At 45.0% G+C, this 23,681-nt stretch overlaps 2 protein-coding genes across 15 annotated transcripts in view; both read left to right on the top strand.

Annotated features, from left to right (window-relative positions):
• Miga1 (mitoguardin 1) overlaps positions 1-9,750 on the top strand; it is a 54,989-nt gene extending 45,239 nt beyond the window's left edge. For 4 of the 7 annotated variants that reach the window (XM_039103885.2, XM_039103882.2, XM_063282752.1 and 1 more), the window contains exons 14-16: positions 47-100; positions 4,812-4,931; positions 6,386-9,750. In XM_039103885.2, coding sequence (XP_038959813.1) covers positions 47-100; positions 4,812-4,931; positions 6,386-6,604 — 393 coding nt within the window. In that variant the 3' untranslated portion in view covers positions 6,605-9,750. The remainder of the gene's footprint in view (positions 1-46; positions 101-4,811; positions 4,932-6,385) is intronic. The other 3 variants (XM_039103886.2, XM_039103884.2, XM_063282753.1) reach the window with 1 other exon arrangement.
• Positions 9,751-15,552: 5,802 nt separating this feature from the next.
• The window catches only part of Nexn (nexilin (F actin binding protein)), a 31,533-nt gene continuing 23,404 nt past the window's right edge, over positions 15,553-23,681 (top strand). For 2 of the 8 annotated variants that reach the window (NM_139231.2, NM_139230.2), the window contains exon 1: positions 15,669-15,724. The gene's annotated coding sequence lies outside the window, so the exon portion shown is untranslated. The other 6 variants (XM_006233479.5, XM_006233485.4, XM_039101727.2 and 3 more) reach the window with 6 other exon arrangements.

Here is a 23,681-nt window from a genome sequence, read left to right as displayed (position 1 = left end):
ATGCTGATGAATTTAAACCTTGCTTTTTTCCTCTGTCTATATTTAGGCTGTGGCTTCAAGTTGTTGGTCAGTGCTGAAACAGAAAAGGCAACAGATGAAGGTTAGACTCATTATGCCCCAGACTCCTCCTCAGTTCATTCTCTGTGGCTTTAAAACCAGCTAAGACTGGGTAATTTATAAGGAAAAAGGCTGGTTCAGTCCACATAGAGAAAACTGTGACCCAAAGCCTACAGAGTCTAAGAAGGCTGTGTGTGTGGAGGGTGGCAGCCTTGCTTTCCAGCACTGCGTCCTCACAGGCCAGAGTGACTGCCTGCTCGGGCAGGAAGGGCCCTGGGAAACCCACGGGGCTTCTATTCTATGATGGACATGGCTTCCCAGGTGTGGGCTCAGACATGAGAATGCACCAGGGGAATGCCGCTTACTAACTGTCACCTTGGGAGTTGCTCAACCTTCCCATGCCTTAATGTTTTCACCTTTGAGAAAGGTGATGACAGTGTTTACTTTATACAGTTTTTAAAGATTTAGTATAAAGTGCTAAGGTCTCAAATGTAACTCAGTGGTCAGTTCAATTCCAGCTACAAAAAGCTTTAAACAGCCAGCACAGTATGTGCAATGGGAAGTGGTTAGCATAGCATACTGTGCATCTACTGACTTATGTTATCTGACCTGAGTTGTTTTCCATACCCATATTTGTTGGTCTAACATTTGAGACACTGAGCCTGTAAGGCCAACCCTAGGTGTTTCTGCAGCGTAGTTCTTCCAGCACCTTCCATAGGTGCTGTTAGAGAGAACTCTAGGAATTCTATTTCAATAATTCTGGTTTAAAATTATTCCAGAAACCATACTATATTTGTCTTTCCCTCTCTGCGTCTTTCTGTCTTTGCTCTTTCTCTCCCTAGGAGTAGGTATGCGTTTGTGCGTATGAAGAAATGAGTGTGTAGATGACTGAGTGCATGTGTGCTTCTTCATGTAGTGGTTGGGGACACCACCGTAGGCAACATTAGAAGACAACATTTGAGTATCCTTCCACACCTTTGCGTCTTGTTTGAGACAGGGTCTTTTTCTTGCTACGTAAGTCAGGCTAGCTAAAAATTTTCCTGTCCCTTCCTCCCATCTCCCCATAGGAATATGCTGGCATCACAGATACTTGTCCATGTGTTGACTTTTGTGTGGTTCTAAAGATCTACAGTCAGGTTGTCAAGTCTTGCATGACAAACTCTTGACCCATGAGCAAAACAAAACAAAACAAAAAATCCCCCAGCTTTGCCACTGGAATATATCAGGATCAAGGAGGAGAATGTCAAGGCAAGATAGAGGAACTGGACCAAAATAAAGACCAAAATCAACTTACAGGAGGAAGGGTTTCTCTAGCTTACACATTACAGTGTACCATCAAGGAAATTCAAGGCAGGGACTTAGAAGAAGGGACTGAGGCAGACGGTGGACTGTCGTTCACTGGCTTATTGTTCATGGCTTTCTCAGCTTGCTTGCTTATATCATCCAGGACCACCTGCCCAAAGATGCCCCACCCACAGTGGCCTGGGCCTTCTCACAGCCGTCATTAATCAAGAGAAAGCCCCTCAGATTTACCTACAAGCCATCCGATGGAGGCAGTCCTCTTCCCAAAGGACTCCAGCTTGTGTCAGGTTGACAGAGAGCCAACCAGAACATTAAAGAAGAGAAGAATTCTGAGATACTATAAAAGACTAAACTTTTGAAACATGGAAGAAAGAAAAGAAACCCAGGTTAAAGTCACAGAAAATATGTTCAACAAAATCATAGGAGAAAGTTTTCCGAATTTAACCAAGAGATGCCTATCAAGACATAAGAGGCACGCAGTGAACATCAAGTGGATGGGACCAGAAAAGGCACTGCCTGTGTCGAGGAATAGTCACAACACTAAGTGTGCAGGCAAAGAGTGATGCTGAGCTACAAGAAAGAAGAGGCCAAGTCACATCTAAAGGCAGGCCCACCAGAGTAAAAGCTACATCCACTTCTCTAGTGGAGATTTAAGAAGCCACAATGGCTTGAATGGATGTTCTATAAATTCTGAAAGACTACAGATGACATCCAAGGCTACTGTGCTCAAAAACTATCAGTCACACTCAAAGGAAAAAGAAAAAATATATATGGCACAAACAGACTAGAGGAATTTATGACACCAAGCCAGCTCTATGGAGGATACTGGTCTTAGGAATGAACCTACTTAAGAAGATAAACATTTTCAGAACAACTAATCAAGCAAAAGAACATTAAGAAAACATCACAAAAACCCAAAAGGACAGGGACAGGAAGTAATATATACTGTTAAGCAGTAACTCATAATATTAATAGTTGTAATTACCCAATAAAGAGACACAGACTAACAAGTTCGATTAGAAAACATAGTTCCCCCCGCCCCCGTTTTTTTGCTGCTTCCAAAAAAATATGCCTTATCATCTTAGTTCTATTTATATCCTTTTATCCTAAGGTATTGTCTAAGAGACAAAGTATCTATTCTAATGTCTGATAAAATTGACTTTAAACCATAGCTATCAGATAAGGACACATCACACTAAAAAGAGTCTTCCAGGAGGCACTACACTTGTAAGGAACTGTTTGGACTGAAGAGATGGCTCAGCAGCTAAGGGTACAACCGTTCCTCCAGAGAACCCAGGTTCAGTTCATAGTACCAAGTCAGAGAGCTCACAACCATCTGTAACCAATTGTAGGTGATCAGAAGCCCTCTGGCCTCTGAGATCACATATATGTATCTGCGCAGAGATATACACATATACATTTGTTTAAAATAAATCATTAAAAATAAATACTTTTTGATATGAAAACCATAGATTTGCCTCAACACTATGATGGTGAATGACTTAGATTCACCAGTCTCACCAGTAGACAGGTTGTCCAGACAAAAGCTAAACAGAGTACACTGGGGTGAAATTACATCATCCAAATGGTCATAACAGACACCTAGACATTAAAGAAGACACTTTCTCAATAGCCCTTGGAACTTTCTCCAAAGTGGACAACATAGTAGGACACAAAGCAAGTATCAACAAATGTAGGAAAATTGAAGTAACATTCTATGTTTTGTCTGACTACAGTGGAACAAAACTGAATGCCAAGATCAATAGACAGTACACAAATTCATGGAAACTGAACATTGAGCTGTTGAATAGCAAATAGGTCAAGGAAGATAATTGAGAAGGAAAATATTTTTTAACTAAAAAGGTCTTTATATTATTTGAGTGTTTTGCCTCTGTATGTGTCTGGGCACTAGTGTGTGCTTGGTGCCCACAGAAGAGGCATCAGGTCTCTGAAACTGGAGTTAGAGATGGTCATGAACTGCCATTTGGGTGCTAAGAATTGGACTCAGACCCCCCTGCAAAACCAACCAGTGCTCTTAACTGCTGAGCCATCTCTCCAGACTGAGAAGGAAAATCTTAAGTTCCTAGAATTGAATAAAAATGAAAATACAATATATCAGAAATCTAAGTAGCACTGAGAGAGAGAGAGAGAGAGAGAGAGAGAGAGAGCGCATAATCTTAGTAATTACTTAATGATGTATCTAAAGGCTTCTGAAAAATAGGGCAGACAATGCCCAATATCACTAGATGGGGAAAGATGATCAAAATAAAATAGAAATAAAACCAACTCAGAAGTTGTCTTTTAACTATCAAACCTTTAGACTAATTAACCAAAAGAAAGGTAAGACCCAAATGAATAAAAATTAGAGATCAAAAGGGAAACAAATACTACAGTAGTTACTGAGGCAATTCAGAGACTCCTAAGAATGCAGCTTCAAAATCTATAATCTACTAAACTAGAAACTCAGTTACCTTAGAGATTTTCTCCAAATACAAATATATGTGCCAGTATTTCATAAGAAGAGTCAGTCACATGACGAAGTTTAATAACACTTTCTTAACTAGCGGCTGGAATTCTAGTAAGAATAAGTCAATGCTTTATTTATGTGTTTCCGAGTTTGTTTATAGGCAGGCTCTCCTATCACAGGCTGGCCTGGGACTTCTGTGTTACCAGAAATGACCTTGCAACCCTAATCCTGCTGCTTCTCCTGCCCATGTGCTAAAACCATCCCCCATGCCTGGTGCATAGCAGGCCGGGTGTCAAGCCCAGGGTGCTGCGTGTGGTAGGTGAGCAGACGGCCTCTGCGTTCCATCTCAAGTCTTAGTGTCTAGTCACTTAGTGCATAAGCCTTCAAAACCCATCTGAGAGGGGTCTTGGGTCACTACAGATAAGTGAAACTATGAAATCATGAAAACTAACAAAATGTCCCTGAAACGCACACAGAATACTGTATCGTTGTTAGAACTTGGTACAACATGTGAATTGCTTTTAGGAAGTAGAAATTAAGTGCAAAACCCAAGCTGTTCTGTGGTGGTTTGACTGAGGATGGCACCTGTAGGCTCATATATTTGCATGCTCAGTCCCCAGCTGATGAACTGTTTGGGAAGGATTAGGAGATGTGGCTTGTTGGAGCACATTGCCCTTGTTGGAAGAGGTATTCCAGAGTTTTAAAAAAATCTGAATTTTTCTGGCTGGAGCTCTTGGATAAGGAAGGCATAACTCATATTTTATGAGGTAAATTTGCTTCTCATCTGAAACTGCTGGCTGGAGTATGGAAGCTATATAAAGCCCTCTGACTCTCAAGTTTGTTAATGTTCCCAGTAGGCTGTGTCATGATGGGGCCTTGGCCTGCCAGAGGCTTCTGACCTCATAATAGCCAGCAGTTTGTGTTCCTTACTAGAGAAAGTAAATTTAAGGAGATACAAATAAACTGACTGCCTTTTGTTTCCCAGCAGATCTCAGATGGATTCTTCGCCCATTTTTACGCCATTTGTGAGCATATAAGCCCTGTCTTAGCCTGGGGCTTCTTGGGTCCTAGAAATTCTCTCTATGACTTATGTTGCTTCTTTAAGGTATGTTCAGCCATGGATCGTTGTTTTAAAGAATAAAATAAAGATGTTCACTTTTGTATAGCATATAAAGTTATAAACGTCACATAATTCTATATTTAAAGTTGACAGTAATCCCAGTGTGAATATAACAGACCAGTGCCTTAGAGAACCAGTGCCCTGCAGTTAGAGTGGACTCCCCAGGTCTGTGTCCAGTCTTTCTGTTAGGGTCTTGGGTGTCACCGTATCACAGTGGCATGGGAGAGCCACTACAGAAGTGACCTGTGTGGCATTGTGATACAGAACTAAGCTCTGTACAAGGTGATATGAGTGTTGAAATCCAAGCTGTAAGGATTCACACGAGAATTTAAAGTCGTGTCCTCATGTCTGAAGTTTGCTTGCCAAAGTGTTTGTTAGAGCTCACTGCAGAATGTTCTGTCTGGCAAAGTAGCAAGGAAAACCTGTGTTTGCAGTACTGGGGGAATGAATCTCAGGAGACCAACAGTCCAGAGGAGTACACATCTGAATGCTTGGATGGGCGCCTGCTGGACTGTGAAGTTTTTAAGTCTGTTTGCTTTATTAACACAATGTTTTTATAAATGATTTAGGACTTTTCATTTTACTGTCATTTAGAACTCATTAATCTGTTGCTGGTCTCTTTAACCTTCCAGTTGTAAATTGTGTGCTTCCGTGGAGTAGAGCTGGTGGCCAGCCTGTCCTGAGCTCTCCAACTCCCACCTTCCTCACCCACTAGCCAGTGCCAGCTCCAGGGACTCTGTGGTGGCCTTGCTAGCACTTGCTAACATACCGACTCTGAATTTGTTGTTGCTGGTTCTCTTTCTCTTCCATCATGGCGTCGTTGTCGCTGAGGTTTACTTGCTGTAGATGTCTGCTTCAGTGTGTTGAGTCACTGAAGTGACACTCCTCCAGACCTGCCACTCACTGTGACCTGAAACTATCATTTCCATTCATGTCTTTTTTTTAACAGAAAAGTATACATTTAGTAAGAGTAATACGATTCCTGAAGGTTGCTCGTTTTTCTGTGTGTTCTTCATGGACGTACTCAGGAGACCTGAGAAGAAAGGCAGTAAACAGCTCACAGTTAGGTCACGCTTTCGGTACTTCTCCTCGACGACTGAGCCAAGCATGGTGCCGCACGCCTTTAATCCCAGCACTCGGGAGGTAGAGGCAAACAGACTCTGTGGGTTTAAGGCTAGCCTGGTCTAAAGAACAAATTCCAGGATAGCAGGGCTGCACAGAAACCAATGCTCAAAGAACACAGGCACGCACACAGGGCGAGCAGTCTCTGCACAGATTTTACAACAATCCAAGGGTTAAACCACTTGCTCAAAGTCCTTTGCCCATGAGATGTGAAACCAGCCTCAGAACTAAGATGTCTGATACCCAGTATTACCAGTTCACAGCTTTAATAAATTGTAGCCTAGTAAATGACAATGTCTTGTGTGTTCCTTTTCCAGAATCAAGTTCTTTTCTTTCTCAAAGACATCTTTGACTTTGAGAAGGTGCGCTATTCGAGCATAGACACGCTGGCGGAGGACCTCACACACTTACTCATCCGCCGCACGGAACTGCTGGTCACCTGTCTTGGTGCAGATGCCCTGAGGCAGGCCACTACTTGTACCAGTGGACACTCCCATGCCGTGCCCACTGCGCTGTTAGAAGCCAGAGTACAGTAAGTACCGGGAGAGCTTTGAGAATGCCGCCAGTGCTTCAGGGTAATCACCGACTGCAGCGGTGCCTCGGAATCTACAGGACCGATGACATGGACTCAGGGAGGAAGAAAGTTTCCACGAACGGGCGACTGTCCTGCACTTAGCAGAAAGTTTGCATTGAACCCATGGAAAGTATCCAGAGCGACTTTTTAATAATCTTTAGGTAATTTAAGTTGTGAAGTGCTGCATAAGTTGTGACTGTTGCTTGAGTTAAAGCCAATGCTATAGGAGTTCATTGTCTTCACACAATCTGTAATGTCCAGTACCGTCCTCAAAACGTGTCTTGATGCTTTGCTCCTTGAAAACACTGGCCCAAGGCGATTGTGTTTGTGTAATCTCTGACTTCTGGTGTCAACATACTTACCTTTGCCTGAAATGTATTCCTAACCTTAGTTACTTCTATGTTTAATAGAATTTAGACAATAGAGGTATTTAACTGTGCTGTGTACCTATAGCTTGTATATTTGCTAATGTATTTGAACCAAGAAGTTATCACAAAGGACTGGTGCACTGAGAGGAAGAGTGTAATGAGCACGCCTTGGGGAGGAAACTGGTGGGTTCCAGAGTACTTACTGTTGCCCTGTAAGTCATAACACACTGAGGTACTTTTATCTCATTTCCCCTCAAATGAATATTAAATTTGAAAATATAATTTATTTACCAAGAAAAATAATTAAAAATGTATCCTCTTTTAAATGTAACTGTGAGGCTGGCTTAAAGTATTAAACTTTATAGAATAAGATAATTTCCTCTTTCCTTTCACAAAACAAGCTGTTAATGCCTCACGCAGTGAGTATCACATTAGAAGTTGGTCGTGTTATGCATAAATTTTAAAAGTACTCATACTTTGAGCTTATGTTTTAAAGGGATTTTTCTCTTAGATGTTGAACAAATATTTTAAATGCTATGGGGGTGTATTTTATGTCCTTATGATAAATATATGAACAACAGGCTGTTATAAGTAACCTCCAAAGTGTATTATATATTTTCAAGGTCTCATTACTTTGGCTTTAAGATCATGTGCCATGTTTTCACTAGTGGATTAGATTCACTGACTTGTTATCCTAAAGTGGGCTGCATTGATTTTAAGAGTGAATTATACAGAAGGATGTGAAATGAGTTTTTTAAATAATTCATTTTTAGATTAAAGTGCCTAGATTAAGGTTAATGATGAGAAAATAAAAGGTAAAAAGTTTAATTTTTTAAGATTTTAGCTGTGTACGTACATCACAGTTATGTAAATTAATACAAGAGTCGGATTGAGACCCGTGCCATTAGTGTGTCAGGCTCTTAGGCCGTACGCCTGTGCCCTCGGTGCACAGGGCCTTGCCTTCTCCCCTTCACCCTTCATTTCCCCTCAGGCCCAGCTCTGCCTGAGGACAAAGTGCACTGTGCCCCACTTCCCTTCCTACTTTCACATCAGCTGTTTTCACCTATGAGATGTCACCGAATGTGACACACATGTGCGTGCCTTCCTGTTACCACATAAGCAAGACAGTTGTGGATTATATTCATTTACTCATTGGAGATCTAAGTGTGTGTCCTGTGGTTTTGTAAACAGAGATGTAAGTGAACTGTCTTTGGGGGATCCTCCCTGAGATAGTGTGGAAGAATTGCACTGAAACAGTGCTGCAGCAACATGAGGTGACCTTGGGGGTGACCTTCCAAAAGGTGTCCGATCTCTGTCTTTACATTTCAGTTAGTAAACAAGCTGTCCATCTTCAAGGAAGGGTTGGTTTGTCAGGCTCAGTGCTAATTAACTAGAATAGTAACAAGATAGTTTGTGGCCTTTGACGAGAGAGATTAAGAATGACCAAATAAAATTTGGGAGCAATAAATGTAGAAGAAAAATCTTTGATTGGGGGGGGGGGGGGAGTCAGGAAAGCTTAACTTTTTAAAGGAAAATGTCTTTTTAAAAAGAACATCTCTGGCTCTGATTGTTGAAAATACTTAGGAGAGACAAGTTATTTGCCTTAAAAGTAGACACAGAAGCAATGCTTTAACAGATAAAACTCAAATGAGGCTCGGCCCTGTTAGGGAGAAAAGGAAGGGCAGCCTAGTGGGCTCACGGTGTCACTGAAGACAGGCGCATGTGCAAGATGTTCGAGGGCGTAGGGTTGATCCTGAGAACGTAGCTGGCTCCTCTTTTCTGGAAGAACAGAGACAAATTCAGTTGATTATTTCCCTTTATTTGTTTGTTTCTCTTATGTTCTTGTTCAATTAAAAAGGGAATTGTTTCTTCCCAAAAGTCAACAATATGTTCATGGAATGGCAAAACAAAATTGTCTTTTTTTCCAATATGCCAAATTTTCTGTTCTGTGAAGGTCAGCTCCAAAGAGCTTTATCTGTCTCCTGAATTGTTGTCACCATGATTCTATTGATTTGAGAGTTAACTGACTATTCAAAGTATTTACAAATGTTTCTCTGCTGTAAGATGTAGCCTTTCCTACTCACTTCCCAGCAGCTAGCCTAGGAATGAGGACGGCCAGAGGGAGGGCTAAAAATGGTGAACTACTCCACACACAGCCTGCTGTGACCAGACTGGGGGCTGTGTTTATAACGCTGGTTTTTATTTTTAATATGAACATTTATTAATAGTTAACATAATGAATTGGGCTGTAATTTTAAACTATGAGAATTAGGCTGGATTAAAATCTGTGAATTTTAAGTTAAGAAACATGTATGTAAAAGAAGTGTGATAATGGAACTGTGAACTAGTTTGTCCTTAATGACTGTGTCGTGTCACGGTCTCCTTGACTGGCCTCAGCATATCTGTTACTTCACTGTAAGGACGGAACTCATTAATCTGTGGAAAAGTAAATCACCACAGCGGCAGACAACAGCACTGTCCCTCACATGCACTGGAGTGAGCATGTGTTCTGTTCCCGCCAAGTAAACCAGTGCTGGTGTCCTAGTGCTGTGCTGGCTGCATCAGTGACGCTTTCCATAATGTGCGACACAGGTGCCTCAGAAGGCCTGTTTCCCACGTGAGGCCACAGCAGACGGAGGCAGAGAGAAAGCAAACACCCCTAGGAAGGCTGAAATCAAGTGTAGAATACTACCAAATATCTGTGCTACCGTGGAATAAAGATAGCATTGTGATGAATAAAGTTTCAGTCTTCTTGTTTGATTGAAGTATTTCGGTGATTGATGAAGTGATAGCATGCCCGCTTCCCACATCATCAGTGACCTCCAACCCGGGACTTAGTGCCCAGTGCCCGCTACGCAAGGGCGCTAGCACTGAGCTGCTCGCCCGCTCCTGTTTCTTAAATTCACTTTGGGTTTTTTTGGTGTGTGCATGTGTGCACGTGTATGTATAAGAAAGTGATCCAACCCTGGATTCTCCTGCCTCTACTTCCCGACTGCCAGGATTACGGGCACAGAGTACCAGTCCTTTGACTTTTGAACTTGTTAAGTGTAAGTACCGACCTATGATAAGGTCACAGACAGGAGGTGACTGTTGTCAGGGATGCAGGGGAAGAGCAGTGAAGCCCTGTGTTAGCATTCAGATCCAAATGCTATGATCTGGCTTACTCTGACATCTCTGTGTCCCCTATGGTTCTCCCCTTTAAATATCACACACTTTTTTTTTTTTAATTCAGCACAGGGTTTCTCTGTGTAGCTCTGGCTGTCCTGACACACTATGGACCAGGCTGGCCTCCAACTCAGAGTTCCAGCTCTCTGCCTCCTGAGTGCTGGAATAAAGGTGTGCACATCTCGGAATTCTGTCGTGTTTAAGAAGCCCCTCCACAGCTAATGTCTGTCATCACACTTTGGGCTCCATGCTTGGCTGCAGCCTGTGAGCACTTTTGTCTGCCGTTGTCTCTGATGTTCACTCCCGGATGCTCTAATCCCACGCTTCATAAACACTTGCCTCTGTGCCATCCTCCCTGTGGCTCTGACACAGCCTCCCTCCGACGTCATTTTTTTTTATACTTTCTGTATTTTTTCCCATTTGGCCTCTGCTCTGCTATCTTTGATCTACTCTGCAGACTGAGTCTTAGGTTATTTGGCTTTTGGTACATGAAAACAGGCAAAGCCTACAGGAAACTCATCGCTTGGTCAAGGACGAGCACACCTTCCTAGTGGCACTTTTTATCCTTTACTTAAAAGCCATGGCAAAGCCACTGCCGCGTCAGACATTGCTCAGATCCTGACCGTCCGTCAGCTCTCCCAGCGCATTTATATATAGGAGGCTTCAGAGCTTGGAGCTTGCCATTTGAGATAACACCACAGTACCTGGACTCTGAGAGCCACTTTGCCTTGTGTAGCACCAGGGAAGTGCACGTCCCCATTTTTGCTGCTGAGCCCCCAAGGTCCATGTGCTGGAAACTTTTCTCCTGTGGTACCCTGAGGTTATCGATGGAACCTTCAGATGGTGGGGCCTCATGGAAAGCAATTAGGTTTTGTGGCTCTGCCTTCTAGACGGTTTAGTACTGCCTGCTGGCATGGTCCCCCAAGGCAGGGTGTTCTAAGGGAGCACACGCAGATCCCTGTTCTGCAAACCAACCTGTGATGCAGCAGGGATCCTTACCTGCATGCCCGTGCCATCCCAGCTTTCAGAATTATGATACAGGTAAATCTTTAAAATACTGTCACCCTGTATCAAGCGTCTGTGACAGCAGCGTGAAATGGTAAGGGGATTTGCTTCTAAGATCTGCTCACGCACTCCTGTTGTCGCCAGGCCTCTTGTCCATTGCTGGCTCTAGCAGGAGCCTGTAGTTCCTTACAGCCTGGGCAGCTTCCTATGTTTAGAACATCCAAGTGACTCCTTACCTAGTGTACTAGAAGGAAAGCAAGCTGAGGGGCAGTGTCGGTGCAGAAGGCAGTGTTTGGGGTGGGGTGTACACCTGCTCATGAGCCCCATGGTCAGAGGACAACGTAGTGTGCTAGTCTTCAGCTTTCACCTTGCTTGGGACGTCTTACAGGCTAGCTGGCCCATAGCTTCCAGAAATCCTTATTGTCCAGTGGGAGTGCACCTGGGATACCAGACCCTAAAGAGTCTGCCTTTCCAGGTTCCGGGGACTGGAAGGCAGGTGGTCAGGCCGGTGGGAGAGTTCTTTAGCCACAGAGCATCTTCCCAGCCTCGGCAATGCCTAGATTTGGAGTGCTACTGCTTCTCCATGCTGTGCTGATCAGGTGGACACCAACCATGACATGGTGTGGGAGAACTTAGATTTTCAGTGAGTAAATGTGCACTCTCTGGTCCGTCTTGTTATGGTTTGAAGGCTACGAGTTGAGCAATGGTCCACGCTCTTCCCAGGAACGTTTGCTGCTCAAGCCGCACTTCCTTCCAGTCCTCATCTGGAGCTCCAGAAGTTTAAAGCAAAGTTAAGGGCAGGTCTCACACATGCTGAGCTACGCCAGTGTGCACCCTGCCGAGTCCCTAACTCCATACCCAGTATCCCTTAGTGTTTGTTTGATGATGTTTTTGAAATCATATTTTAATTGTAACATTCTCTCCAACAAACACCTGTCCCTGTGCCCTTCCCCAGTCCTTCAGATTTATGGCCGCTTAGTTCATCAATTGTTACTGCAGCATATATGTGTTTGTTCCTAAAAATGTTGAGTCCATATGTTACTTCTATATATGTCTTCAGGGTTAACAGCACACTGTTGCTTTCCAGACACACCAGAAGAGGGCATCAAATCCCATTACAGATGGTTGTGAGCCACCATGTGGTTGCTGGGAATTGAACTCAGGACCTCTGGAAGAGCAGTCAGTGCTCTTACCCGCTGAGCCATCTCTCCAGTCCTAGCAACCCCTACTTTTAAAGGTGAAAACCGCCTAGAAATACAAAGAGCAATGACTGGAGACTTTGCTGGCTTCATGTTTGTACCTGGCATTTTACAATTGTACTCATGAGCAAATGTACTTAATTGTAAAGACAGTTAAGTGTTTTACGGGATTTGCCTTCATCGAGGGAAATCAACATCCAAACAGTGCCCATAGAAGCTTCTGTCTGTCTGTCAGCCCCTGCCCACCTTGGCTGCCAGTATTTCACCAGTCATGTCGAACGTGGCACCCAGATAAGCTTCCTTTTTTCCTAGCACTTGTCAGATAGGATCCTTCTGTGCACCAGTTCCTTCCCCGATGTTCCCATCTTAGATTCTTGACATGCTCTCTGCTCCTGTGGTGGAGATGTGGCTCTCTTCATTCATGTAAACTGTGTGGGCCCTGGGTCCTCTGTGGTGACAAACCGCAGTAGAACCCTTAAGGTCTTTCAGGGAAGGGCTGCTAGAGAGTTCTAGTCAGAAAAGCCGTTGCCTTGCAGTCGTGAGGACCCAAGATCAGTCCGAATTGCCTACAGGTACAGTGTAATGCATGGCGGTACTCACTTGGGGAGGCGGAAACAGGACATCCCTGCAGCCGGCTGCCCAGCCAGTCTAACATGATTGGTGAGCTCCAGGTCAGTCGGAGACTCAAGGAGGTAGGATGGTCTCCTAAGCAAACAACACCTGAAGAGTTTTCTAACCTCCATGTGCAAACACACACACACACACACACACACACACACACACACATGCACCGGAACACACGTGCATCAGCACACGTATCAACACGTGCATGCATGCACATCACGTGTGCAAAACAAAGAAGAGCTACAGTGGTCATTATGGGCCCCTCCTGGCAATTCTGTGCCAGCGTGTGCCACCTGACCCAATGTCCACATCGGAACCAAGCCGATCCCTAGAATTATGAACTAAGTAAACCACCAATAGCTATGAAGCCTCGGGTGATTTGTTGACGTAAGAGAAGCACCAATAAATACGCTGCCTCACATTCCTCACAGGACTCTCACAGGAGACTTTCCGTGCTGGGCATCACGAAGTGCGGTCGTAATTCCCTTGTGTGCTTCCGTCCTCCTTCCGCTGAGTCTGTGTTCCTTGAGAGCAGGAGTGTATCACCGCTGCCGGATGTCTGCAGCTGGTCGAGTTGAATGGAAGATGGACTACTGCTGGGGACCGGCAGCCTGTCCAAGCTCCGTGTTGTCACCACTGGAGGACTCCCACAGTGGAAGGGACAAGGGCTTTACTGAACTCAGTTCCAGGTCACAGTCTGTCATTTGGGGTTAGTCACAGTCACATTCACGTCAAAAGCAGAGAAAGGTAGGGGTCCAGGTGTGGTGACTCAGCTTTAATCTTGACAAAGGCCAGCCTGGGCTACATAGCCAGTTCCAGGCCAGCTAAGCGCCATAGCGAGACCCTGTCTTTAAGGAAGAGGCAGAGCGAGTGAATGCACGAGTGTTTACTCACAGCTCTTCCACAGCCCGGGACTCGGAGCCAGAACAGAATACAGCCCCCCTCACGGAGTTTCTGACACCTGCAGTAACCTAAGGAAGGAACAGGTGAACTGAGGCTACACAGTCCCTCACTGAGACTCCTCCCACCTCTCAACCTTCCTAATGCTGTGACCCTTTAATACGGTTCCTCATGTTGCAATATAAGACTGTTTTTGTTGCAATCTCATAAATGTGATTTTACTACTGTTATGAATCATAATGTAAATGTCCGTGTTTTCTGATGGTCTTATGTGACCCCAAAGGGTTTTGAGAATGTTCTAACGTGCTCTGCTGACACACACTACCCGTGGCAGCAGGATACTCTCGGTGTTTATGGAGAGAATGGACAGCTTTTAATAATCTGATGAGGCTATTGGATAGAAATACAAAATCTCATCCTTTAAAAATCAGAATAAAGGGCTGGGGAGATGGCTCAGTGGTTAAGAGCACGAATTGCTTTTCCAGAGGTCCTGAGTTTAAATCTCAGCAACCACATGGTGGCTCACAACCATCTGTAATGGGATCTGATGCCCTTTTCTGGTGTGCTACAGTGTACTCAAAAATCTAAAAAAAAAAAAAAAAAAAAAAAAAAGCGGGCCTAGTGAGGAGCTGCCCTCAGAAGGGATTAATTTAGCTCTCGTGGGTTTTCCGTCAGTTTTTAAAAAAATCATAACAAGGATACAATTATAAGTTAAGTGCCCATCGAGGGAAAGACACCAAGAGCATGGCAGTAGACACGGAGACTGCTTGGAGGAGCTTCCAGGAGAGGCTGAAGGAGGGCAACACAGGGAAGGGGTCTTACAGGGCGATTGTATGAGGCTGTAGACATTCCCGTGAACGGAACAGGTGATGGTATTGAAGGGTGAAAGGGACAATCTGGCCTCCTGTTGAGTTTCCCCTCCTGGTGATGGATGGTGAAGGACCGGATGGCAAACCCTTAGGGATTTCCGAAAGAGGTCCTATTGAAGCCCAGGCTGTCCTCAAAGTCTCCATGGCGAAGGCTAGCTCTGCTCTTGCCTTTGCCTCCTAGGTGCTGGGATGGGCCCTGCCCTGACTAACTTGTTTCCCTAATGTTGGTTTTGTTGTGTGGTACTGGGAGGTGACCGTGGGGCCTTGTTTTATGACACAAACATGCTACTCATAGAGCTACATGCTCCTCAGTTCGGCCTTTCACACTCACGTGTAGTTTTCATGGCCGGCTTGTGCCTAACACTCACGGGGTGCTTTTTTAGATGGTGTGGGAGAGCGGGGTTGTATTGCCTTCCGCTAAGGAGAGGTGAACAGTTCAGTACAGAACCTCGTCTCGCTTCCTTAAGCGTCTTTTTCAGTTATCTCTCCTCGAGGTTAAAGAGGAGCGGTTAAAGAGGAGCGACAGACAGACAGACAGACAGACAGACAGACAGACAGCGTTTTCACACTGCCCCATTCCTTCCACGGAAAGGGGGAAGCTAGCCACAAGTTTTATGGGCTACTAGGGCAGGTAGAGAAACTGAGGGACGGCCCGGCAGGTTGCCAGGAGGCAGCCCGGGTGGCAGCCAGCGCCCCTCTTCTCTCCGGGTGACTCTCCACCCTCCCGAGCAGCGCGGCGGTGGGGGCGGGGCTGGCCTGGGCCGGGAACAGCTGCAGCGGGCGCTGGGCCCGTCTGGAATGCGGGAGCCGCTGCGCACCAGGACTTTTATGGAAACTTGCTGCTGGCGCGCGGCGGCCAGCGGGCTCGGGCGGCGGGAGCGGCGGGGGCAGCGCGCAGAGCCGGACACGCAGCGCGGAGCGGGAGGAGCGGCGCCCCGGCGGCGGCAGGCGGGTAGGAGGGCTGGGCTGGGCGGACGCGGCGGGGCTTCGGGCCCGCGGGGTAGCCTGCGCTCGGCGGGACCGGCCTGAGCTGCGGGGGTGGCGGGGGTCCCTCGCCAGGCCCGGCGCTTCTGTTCCACCGGCATCTGGGCGCTGAATTTGGGGGAGAGTGTTTCCAGGTCGCCGTATGAGTGTACACTCTCCGCCGGGACCCCTAGGGTCCGAGCGGGCGAGTTCACCGTGGCATCCAACATGTGCCCCACTGCGGGCTCCGCCGGCAGTGGCTGGGATTTTAAAGAAATTGCGGATGGGTCCCCGTGGAAGGTGGAAAATAAGGGATTTATTAGCCTGCCAAGCTCGGTCTCCAAACTGCTCTCCAACGGTAAGGGAATATGCTTGGAGGTTGAGCAGCTAGCTCTAGGTGTCGGAGTAAATAAATTGTGAGATGTTCAAATGCAACATATGCATGTTTATATACACATATACATACATACACGCGTCTCTCTCTCTCTTTCTCTCTCTGTGTGTGTGTGTTTGTGTGTGTGTGTGTGTGTGTGTGTGTGTGTGTGTGTGTGTCTGAATGAAGAACGAGCAAATTGAGAGATTAGGTGATTATTCAGTGGCTTGAGATAAGCATTTATTTTTAAGGCCACAGTGTGGACAAGGAGTTGAGCGTAGATAACGTGGTAAAAATAGCATACGGTATGCCCTCGCAAAGTGACTGCCCTTGGAAGAAGACAGACAGGCAGAGAAAAGAAGCCCTACGAGGAAATCACTTTCTGACCAAACAGACCAGAGCGTCATTCATCGGCCAGATTTTGTTAAGGAGCAGCGGCCCCCGTAGCACGAGTCTCAGCAGAAGTGTGTTCCGGGTATTGTGGGGAAAAAACAAAACAAAACAAGTTTTTAGAGCATCTTGGTCACACGATATTGCAAAATTACATAAAATTTCACCCAATATTATTCATTTATATGCTGAACTGCTGCTGTAAGAAAATGCATGTCTCTGTTTTTTTGTTTTGTTTTGAGTTCAGGTGTGTTTGTATGGGAAAGTGCACAGTTAACGGAAGGAGCGCCTCTTTTTTGTGTGTGGGGCCGGTTGTAGTATAAACATCGCATTTTGTGTAGTTGGTGCCTGCTAGGCAAGCTCTCTTGCCACTGGGTTGTTTCATATTCATTTTGCTAGGTTTTCCAGGCTAGCCTTGAACTCACTCCATAGTACAGACAGGAAGGACTGTGAACCTTCTGTCCTTGCCTCCAGAGCAGTCGAATTGCAGGCCGGCACCCTCAGACCCAGCTCAGTATTCTGTCTTTCGCCTGCTGCTTCTGAGGAACCATTTAAAGAGAACCGTGTAGAGTTTTGTGTTTTACCTGCAACACTTGACTTGGAGAGCACAATGCAAAAACCGCGACAAAAAGGTTTTAAATCTAGTTTTCCTTCTTGCAGCTTTTGATGCAAATCAGTTTTAATAGATTTCCAGAGATACAAAGGAGCAATCTTTCCTGCTTACCTTAAAATGGAATCTGTGCTATTTTAGAAACTTTGACATGTAAGCTGATCATTGTCAGAATGTATGTCATCGTGAGAAGACTATATTTAGCATCAGCTAAGGAATGTATTATCTGGGTTTGGAAGAGTGCTTCGCCCTGAAACCTCACTTGAAGCTCTAGATTGGGGTGTCATTTGTGAAAAGCATAGCGACTGTGTGTGTACATTGTAGAGATTCACTACATGCAGAGAGAGTTCGAGGCCAGCCTGCTCTACATAGCTAGTTCCAGGATAGCCAGTGTACATAATACAGACATAATAGATTTAGTTTGCTTAGAACACAAATGCCTGAACTGACAGGCTCCATTTGAGGGGAGAAAGCTCTATTATCTTGAAAACCTCAAAAGAATAAAGTATTTCAAAACTCTCTCAACTGAGAGTTATACGTGTAGTTATATGAGCCTAAGGAATGGAGCCAGGGACTGTCAAGCCATGGGCACGTGGGATAAAAACGCGCTGACAGAAGTCTCTCAGCTGTCTTTTCATGATGGCTTCCTTCCTCACTCAGAGGAAAATGACCAGTCACCCACTGACCATTGCATGTTTCTGTTCTTATTTAACCAATCTGGTCCACATCACTTGTGTTCTTCCTGTCCTGGTCTTTCTTCTGTTTTTAAAATTAATTACATTTGAAATTGTTACTTTTTAATTTAAATATTCACTGTGTAGTGTGGCTTATTTTACTGTAGTGGTGCGTGTGTGTGTGTGTGTGTGTGTGTGTGTGTGTGTGTGTGTATACGGTTTGATTCCATGTATGTGTGTGCACTGTGTGCCTACAGTGTACACACAGGCCAGGAGAGGGAGTCAGAAGCCCTGGAACTGATCCTCTACAAAATCAGTGACTGCTGAAGCCTCGCCTTAGCCCCTCCAGTATGCATTTTGGTAATGGTGTTATTGTAGGTATGGAAATCAGTGCTTGTACATCCATGGGTTTATCTGGTTGTTGCCTATGAAAGTGTGCTTTCTACACTCTAGAATGGGTGGCTTTAAACTGAGAAATGTTCATTATCCATCATAATTTGTATTATAAAATTCACAGACATACACACACACAGTTGAAAACAATGGGGGAAGCTGGGTGTAGTGGTGCATGCCTTTGATCCCAGCACTCAGGCTAAAGCAGGATCTCTGTGAGTTCAAGGCCAGCCTGGTCTACATAGTAATGCCAGGATAGCCAGAGAGACATAATAGATATTGCCTCAAAAACAAAACAAACAACCAAAAATCCCTCTTAAGTAGTGATATGGAGTGAGAAGCAGAAGTTACCATTAGTAGATTTACATGTGTCAGTTTGTTGCCCAGAGAAGGAAGATAACTAAAATGGAAATGGAATGATTTTAACTGAAAACTTAGAAAGCATGGGTTTTGTTTTTGTTTTGTTTTGTTTTGTTTTGTTTTTTGATGTAACAGCAGGAGGTAGCTTTTATTAACGAGATCCCTATTAGCGGAATCCCGGGTCGATACGTATCCCACACAGGAGACAGAGGAATCGACCCCGAGCTTCCAAACTCGGGGGCTTATATAGGGGAGGTTAGGGGCATTCTCGCGGTTACACATGGTCATTTCAAATGGTGCACAGTTACTTTCCGCACGAAATTACATCAGCAAGGAGTACGTGCTCTCTAGCAGCTCGGCAGGCAGGTAGGGTGGCTCATCTCACTCAGGGGGGTGAAGGAAGGGGAGGGGGTGGCTACAGATGGTCAATGTCCTTGGGGCTGATAGCTGGTTTGGCAAGTCCTATCTCTGGCTCTCCCTCTGTTTTTTGTTTTTGTTTTTTGGTTTTTTTGTTGTTTTTTTTTTTTAAGAAAGCACTTCTAGAATCTCTCATCCTTGTCCCATTTATTTTTAGGAGTGTTTCTTGTGGTCTCTAGAGCTTGCCCATTCTCAGTTTTGTGAACTTGACATAGTCTAGAGCCATCTGAAGGGAAAGCCTAGATTAGGTTGGCCTGTGGCAATGTCTATGGTAATTACTTTACTGCTGCAGGAGAGGAGAGCCCAGCCCATTGTAGGCAGCACCAGCCCTAGGCTGATGGTCCTGGGCTTTGTAAGAAAGCCAGATGACCTGGGTGGGTAAGTGCAAAGAACCCTTCCTTCCCAAGGTGCTTCTAGTCAGGCTGTTTCAGCACAGCAAAGAATGAAACTAGAATAGCCACAAAGGAGTTAGTTCTTATCCTCCCTCCCTATACCCCTGCTGGCTTGTTAGCTAAAATTCCAGGTTGCCCCATCCCAATTGTGGTCCTCAGTGAAGACTGTCTTCCATTTTAGATAGGCGAGGGAGTCCAGACCTCTCCCACGGTTCCCACAGCTCCCAAATTTCCCCAAGTCCTGGCTTTCCTTTGTGATGGTGTGTGGAGTATAGCCCTCCCACTTTACTTCAGTATCAGTGTCAGGGGAGTAGTTTTCATAAGGTGCTGTCAAAATCGTCCCCATTTTTCATTTAGGCTGATGTCCTGTTTCCTCTGCCTCTGCCCCACCCCCCAGGTCAGCCATGAACTTGCCCTGTGTCCTGGCTCCTGTGTGAGACCCTAACAGCATTGACGAGCACAGCAGGTCTACTTACCAAGGCTCCAGGGTGATAAATATTCTTTGGAAAGACTTACAGTCATGTAAAGGAATGGTGTTAGAACAGTTATTATGGAATAGCAAAGCAGGCTGCAACTTAAGTTCGTAGGGTTTGGACATCAACAAATGCCCCGTTTCACAATATGCCCCAGTTTTCTTTAGCTGTAAACTCAATGGCCTGGAACCACCTGGGAAGGGTTTCGGATGGCTCTTTATCAGGTTGGTCTGTGGCTGTCTGTTCGAGATTGTCTTAATTGATTGGCCTGGGAGGCCCCAGGTGGCCCTGGGCTGTAGAAGGAGCCAGCTATGAGCAAGTGCGGGCCAGAGGTAAGCAGCCAGCAGTGGTTCTCAGGCGTTCCCTGCCCACATTGTTTTTTATGTTTTATTGCAGCAACAAAAGGACACCAGAGAGGTAAGATCCAGCCCCCTGCCTTTGAGCTGTGGTGAGGTATCTGACAGGTTTTATAGTAGTTTTGTTTTACTTTTTCTTTTACCAAAATACAGCCTTAGCTGTATAGTCCCAAGTGGCCTCGAACCCCTGGTTCCTGCCTCAGGCTTCTGAGTGCTGATCGAGGCCTGTACCATCAGCAATTATCATGAATTAATTTGGAGGTTATATGCAAGTTTTTTCTCCTTTTCCTTTAGTTTAATCCAGGGTCTTGTTGTGTGTAGCCTGGAGCTCACAGCAAGTCTTCTGCCTCAGCATCCCGAGTGCTACAAGCTTTGTGCTATGTTTAGCTGAGCGTGTTTTTATATAAGTGAAAGGTGATAAACATTTGTCTTAAACTTTATTTAGTTCAAAACAAATTCTTTGTTTCTTTCGAAGACCTAGGTTTTAACATGTAATGCTTTTTATTTTAACATTTATTTACATACTTAAAATTTTTCATTTAAAAGTTCTAACAAAGCCATTCATGGCAGTAGACACTTGGGATGTCAACCTGGGAAGATGAAGCAGGCCTGTAAATTACAAACCAGGCCAGGCCTGATCTACAGAGAGAATTCTAGGCAAGCCAGGGCCAGTGAGGCTTAAAAAAAAAAAAGTAGGGTGGGGTTGGGGGGTGGGGAGATAAGTCAGAGGCCAGCCCTGGGTTACATAGTAAAACCCCAGAATCCCTGATCTGTGCACAGAAGGGAGGCCGGGAGGCTGGGGCTTAAGACAAAGAATTTGCTCAAATTCAGCGAAGGGAAGCTCGAGCTGCCGCTCTCTGGACAGTTGTGCTCTCTGAAATTATTTAACACTGTTATCACCATATTTGAAAGACAGCTGTGACTTTGAATTTGTTCTGCGAGTTATTTGCTGCTGAAATGCTTGAGTTGCATATCTACAGCGTGAAGGAAAATAGGGGAGAAGGAGAGATTAGCCACAGGTCTGACAGCGCGTGAGTCCAGGGAGGGGAAGAGGGAAGCTGGGTGGCTGACTTCATACATGTGAAGCCCTGAGGTCACACGGCCTAGGAAACCATGAGCTGGGAGCTGGGAAGATGGTTCAGCTAGTGAAACACTTGCCATGCAAGCATGAAGACCTGCGTTCAAATCTCCAGAGCCCAAATAAAGCTATGGGATCTTTCTATCATTGCTCCCAACATTCCCAAGGGAGATAGGAAGCAGACGAGACAAGCCCATGCCTGAAGCTCATGAGCCAGGTCGCACCTGCAGCAGCCAACCAGAAAAGCCATCTCAACAGAGAAGGGGAGGGCTGCCCGCGACGCTGTCCTCTGGCACACGTGCCATTGAATTCAGAGACACAGATATTACACACGCAGAATGAGATATCTGAAGTGGGGGTTGGGGATTTAGCTCAGTGGTTAGAGCGCTTGCCTAGGAAGTGCAAGGCCCTGGGTTCGGTCCCCAGCTCCGAAAAAAAAGAACCAAAAAGAAAAAAAAAAAAAAAAAAAAAAAAAGAGATATCTGAAGTGTTTGTTACGCCTAGTGTTCTGACCAGTCCTTGTTTGAAGATTTATTTTGTTTGTGTGTATGAATGTATGTGTGTGAGCGGAAATGCCAGCAAAGGCCAGACAAGCATGTTCTATAACATCTAGGAACAGGAGTTATAGACACGCCTGTGACCTGCCACACGCCTGCAGGGAACTGAACCTGGGCCCTCTGGAGGAGCAGCTGAGCCATTTGTCCAGAGCAGCTCAAGGGGTTTGTTTGCCTGGGCTTACATTTAGAAGCACACAGGATGGCGTTGTTGTGCTGCTGCTGCCCCCGCATGGCAGCTAAAGATACTGCATCTGCCTGTTCAGACAGCAAAAGTCACTTTAACACTAGTCAGAAAAACTTGTATGCTCCTAGATATAAAAATCCTTCGCTATTCAGTTACTTGGTATAAAAATGAGTTTAAACAAATGTTCATTTAGCATTCTAAATATAGTGAGATCTCAACCTAAATTTTTACTTTCTAGAATGGGAATCAACTTGATAGAACGCTCTTTTTCTGTAAGTTCAGTGAGTCTAAAAAGGTGGTCTCAGAGCGTGTCCTGTAAGACTAAGGACATCTACCGCCCTTGTGCAGTTATGCAGTTATGCTGTGTGAGGTCATGTTTTCTCTATAGATTTCAATTGACAACATGTCATAGTAGTTTGCGAGTAGAAGCAAACTACTTCTCGTTAGGCAAGATATAAAAGAGATTTTCAATCCTATAAAACATCACCGCTCTCCATATTTTATTTTGGGAAACAGTTGTTTTCAGATGAGGGTGATGGTTCAATTTTATATAAATAAATATATCAATATCTTCAAAAGCTGGCCTGTACTGACTCCTGCCCCAAGTGTTCAAAGCTCCCCCTTTGTGCGGAGCTCCATTGTTGACATCCTTATACTATTAGTGCTCTTTCTGCTCTGAGGACGGCAGCTCTGGCTAGAGAGATGACTCCTCACATAAAGGCATTCGCTGCCAGACCCAGTGCCTGAGCCCCATCCCTGAGCCCCACGTGGTAGAAGGAAAGTGGTGACTGCTGAAAGTTGTTCTTTAACCGCCACCTGTGTCCTGTGGCACAGACGCCCACACTCATACACAGATAAATGAATAAATTCGTTTGGTGAGAGCCTTATGTTTTTACAGTTCTACTGTATCTTACCGAGACTTTCAGTTCTCTGAGAGCTTACCCTGTTTGTCACCGTATGATGGGACCATGGAAATACCCTAACAGACCATAGAAAGATGCTCAGTAAACATCTCTGAATTTACACATAATTTCATTTTAAAAGGTTTATTTGTTTCATGTGGATGGGCATTTTGCCTATACATGTATGTCAGTGTACCACATGCATGCTTGGTGTTGGCAGGAATTAGGAAAAGGTGTTGGGGCCTCTGAAACTAGAGGTAACAGGTGGTTCGAGATCAGCCACGTGGGTGCTGGGAGGGAAAGTCAGGTCCTCTGCAGCCACAGACAGTGTGTTTAAGGACTGAGCCAGCTCTCTGGGGTCCATGTTTATCTATTTTATCTTATTTTTAAAAGTCATTCCTAGTGGGAGTGGGTGTGCTCTAGCGTGTGTGAGACGGTCAGAAGATGGCTTTCTGGTGTTAGGTCTCTTTCCCATGGGACAGTGTGCTGCCACTATCCTGAGGGACAGACCTGAGGAAAAAAGGACAGAGAGAAGGGGCTGCATTAGAACTTCAAGGAGAGTAGAACAGACTCTTGACTCTAGAGACTCAGATGAAAAGAAACGTTGCTTATCATTACTGTAGAATTTTAACTCTACCTTTACCAAGATGTATATTTAAAGTTATTATTCTGGTAATTCATTAAACATTTCATAGAAACTATATTAGAAGATTTGCCCTATAGCAGTGACAGCAACACTGTTTTCATTGAACCTTGGCACCTATTGAAAAAAAGTTGATAATTTGAT

Source organism: Rattus norvegicus, chromosome 2, assembly GCF_036323735.1.
Source record: "Rattus norvegicus strain BN/NHsdMcwi chromosome 2, GRCr8, whole genome shotgun sequence".
NCBI lineage: Eukaryota > Metazoa > Chordata > Mammalia > Rodentia > Muridae > Rattus > Rattus norvegicus.
This window is presented reverse-complemented; position numbering and strand designations above follow the sequence as displayed.